The sequence below is a fragment of the Nestor notabilis genome, unplaced genomic scaffold (assembly GCF_000696875.1).
Source record: "Nestor notabilis isolate BGI_N333 unplaced genomic scaffold, ASM69687v1 scaffold33878, whole genome shotgun sequence".
In the NCBI taxonomy this organism is placed as follows: Eukaryota; Metazoa; Chordata; class Aves; order Psittaciformes; family Psittacidae; genus Nestor; species Nestor notabilis.
Window position 1 is genome coordinate 572 of NW_009939304.1, and position 2802 is coordinate 3373.

A 2802-nucleotide genomic window follows, 5' to 3' on the forward strand; every position below is an offset into this window, starting at 1 on the left:
TGTCGTTCATCTCACCCCCCCCGCCCGGGTGTTCAAGCCATTCCCCTTGGCCTGTTCCTCCATCCCTTGTCCAAAGCCCCTCTCCAGGTTTCCTGGAGCCCCTTTAGGCACTGGAGCTGCTCTAAGGTGTCCCCTTCAGGAGCCTTCTCTTCTCCACACTAAACCCCCCAGGTCCCTCAGCTGTTCCTCTCCACACTTGTGCTCCAGGCCCTGCACCAGCTCTGTGGTGTCATTAATGCTCTTCATTAGGGCTAATGAGCCGTGTCCCATTCCCGGGCCCGGTCAGGGCTCTGTCACTGAGGTGGCCTCAGCTGGGTAAGAAAAACAATGTCATTAAGAGACACAAGGTGATTAAAGGTGTCACATGTGGCCTCGCTGGCACCTTTGGGCTGGTTGACCTGATAGAACAGGTTTAACAAAGCCTAAACCCTGCGGCTGCTGTGGCTCCACAACTGGCTTTGGGTGACGCTTTACAGCCTTGGGGTAGGTCGAGCTTAAAACTGCACATTCCTAGAGCAGGGCTGGGAATGGGCACACGGGTGGGGGAATCACCGACAGGGAAGAGGTGACAGCACCCATTCGGGAAGCTCCTCAAAAAGCTGCCCTCAGGATGCAATTCCTGAAGGGATTTGCCAGGGTTTGAGTGGTATAAAAGCCCATGGGAGCAGGGAGGTGACAGGGAGTGACTCCAGGCTTGTCCCACCCTTCCAGGCACGGATCCCGGGACAGACCTGCGAGGGACAGGGATGCTGGCCTTGATGCAGATGCTCTTCTTCGTCATGGACCCTCAGATGCTGCCTCTGGCTCTGGACATCTTCAAACTGTCCCAGCACGAAACCCAGGCAGGTCTTCCCATGGTGCTACCTCCCTGACAATTCCTAATGCTCCGGGAGTGGGAAGCACAAAGATCCAGGTGAAAACCAGGAGCGAGTGGAGCCCGTCTCCTTAAACTTGGCATTTTCATCTTGGATAGAACTGGGTTTAAACCTGGATATAAGCTTGGCTCGTCCCACAGCATCCCTCTAAGCCTGTACCCTCAGTACCATTATCCTGCTGCATGGATTTGCTGCCTGCAGGCCGCATCCCATGGGTTTGGGATGGTGTGGAAGGGCTGGAGGAAGCGTGGGCACCTCGGCGTGCTGGGATTGCCATAACATTCCTTCTCCTGCAGGAGTTCCCCTTCGGCATCATGTCCGTGAACATCACCCGCATCATCCTGCAGGCCCTGAGGGAGGAGCGGCTCTCCCGGTGGGTTCCAGCAGCTCCATAGCCAGGCCAGGAGGGGATTTGGGATCTGGAGCTGCTTCCTGGTGCTCCAGACACCGGCTCAGCCCCTCTCCACCTCTTCCAGGGAATGCAACCGCCGGCAGCAGGTCATTGCTGTGCTCAACGACCTCTATGCAGCCGCCTTCCTGCGGCTCTACCGCGTCTGGAAGCGGGAGCACAAGACCATCGCCGACTCCTGCTTCCTCCTGAAGGGTTTGTTTCCTGGGTTTTCCTCCTTCTTTCCCAAGGAAAAGAACCGGAGGCCGAACCCGGCATGTTGTTAGTGTCCTGCTGAGCCCAGGCTGGGGGTCGTAACACCCAGAAACCCCCAAACACACCTTGTTTCGTCTTCACGCCCGGTTTGTTCAAGTTTAACTACCCGAGTGCCCCATGGGGGGGGGGCTCCCTGCGGGGGGTGATCCCTGCATTTTCCAACAGCTCCCACTTCAAACGAGATCTGGCTGTTGCCAGATCCTTGTGCTTCATCCTGGGCTTCCATTATGGGGGGATCTTGGGATGGTGCTGAGCTCAGCCGGGGTTTGGTGAGGGAAACGGAACAACCTTTCCCGAGGGGATCTGTCGGGCAGCAGCTTTACTGCATCCCTGACCCCATCCCCGCTCTCCATCCTCATGCTTTTCCCTCTGCTCTTCCCAGAGCTGGAGTTATCCACCAAAAGGAAGCCGAAGCAGCTCCTGAAATCCCTGGAAGCCTTCGTGAGCCACAGCCCCACAGCCGAGGGTCCTGACCCTCCATCCCCTCCTTCCCCCTCCGGCCGGGAGCTCAGCTTCACCGGCCTGTGCGACCTGGAGGGTGAGCCCCGGCTCGTCTGAAACACCGGGAGAGGATCCATAGGGAGAGCCTGGATCAGCTCCTGGTGCCAGTTATGGGGCTCAATGGTGGGTGCAGGGCGAGGACAGGGGTCCGTGGCCGAGCCAGGAGCCTGGAATGCCGCTGAGGGGAGAGATCTTGTGGCATAACCCCCCGAAACAATCCTCTCCAGGCTGAAATCTCTGGATGTGAAGGAGGAAAACGTGGTGAGAGGGTGCGTTTGTCACCCACGGGGCTGGGATAGTCCCTGTGTCCCACATCCACGCTCCCGTCTGTCTGTACCCCCAGTTTAGCAATGCTGGAGCACTGGGATGGGGTTGCCAAGCACAATCCTGACTCCGGCAGCACCCAGGAGGGTGCGGAATGGCCCATTGGGTGTTACTGGTGGGGTGCTGGCTGTTGGGGACAGCTCATCCTCTGCACGTGGGGTGTCCCCGGGGCATCACTATGTGTGTTGGCACTGAAAGAAGTGATTCAAAGGAGGGAAAATAAACCCAAATATGCTTCTTTGGACGGAAAAGAGACTCTGGGACTCGGATCTACTTCTGGTCCTGCGGCTGGAGCGTGGGGAAGGGCAGAGTGGGGTTTGCCGGGGTCAGATTTGGGGCTGCAAACACATCCTCAGGGCCTAAAAAGGGGGGAAAAAGCCCAAATCAGGAGGTAAAAGGTGTGATGGAGGAAGAGCTGCGGGGGGTGGTGGGGGCATG

General features: G+C 58.0%; 1 protein-coding gene across 1 annotated transcript in view; it reads left to right on the forward strand.

The window, feature by feature from the left end:
- ELMOD3 (ELMO/CED-12 domain containing 3) overlaps positions 1-2097 on the forward strand; it is a gene marked incomplete at its 5' end in the record, with an annotated part of 2595 nt that extends 498 nt beyond the window's left edge. Inside the window, 4 exons of the mRNA XM_010019790.1 lie at positions 712-842; positions 1172-1248; positions 1352-1479; positions 1922-2097. Of these exons, the coding sequence (XP_010018092.1) occupies positions 712-842; positions 1172-1248; positions 1352-1479; positions 1922-2097 (512 nt within the window). The remainder of the gene's footprint in view (positions 1-711; positions 843-1171; positions 1249-1351; positions 1480-1921) is intronic.
- Positions 2098-2802: the final 705 nt, after the last annotated feature.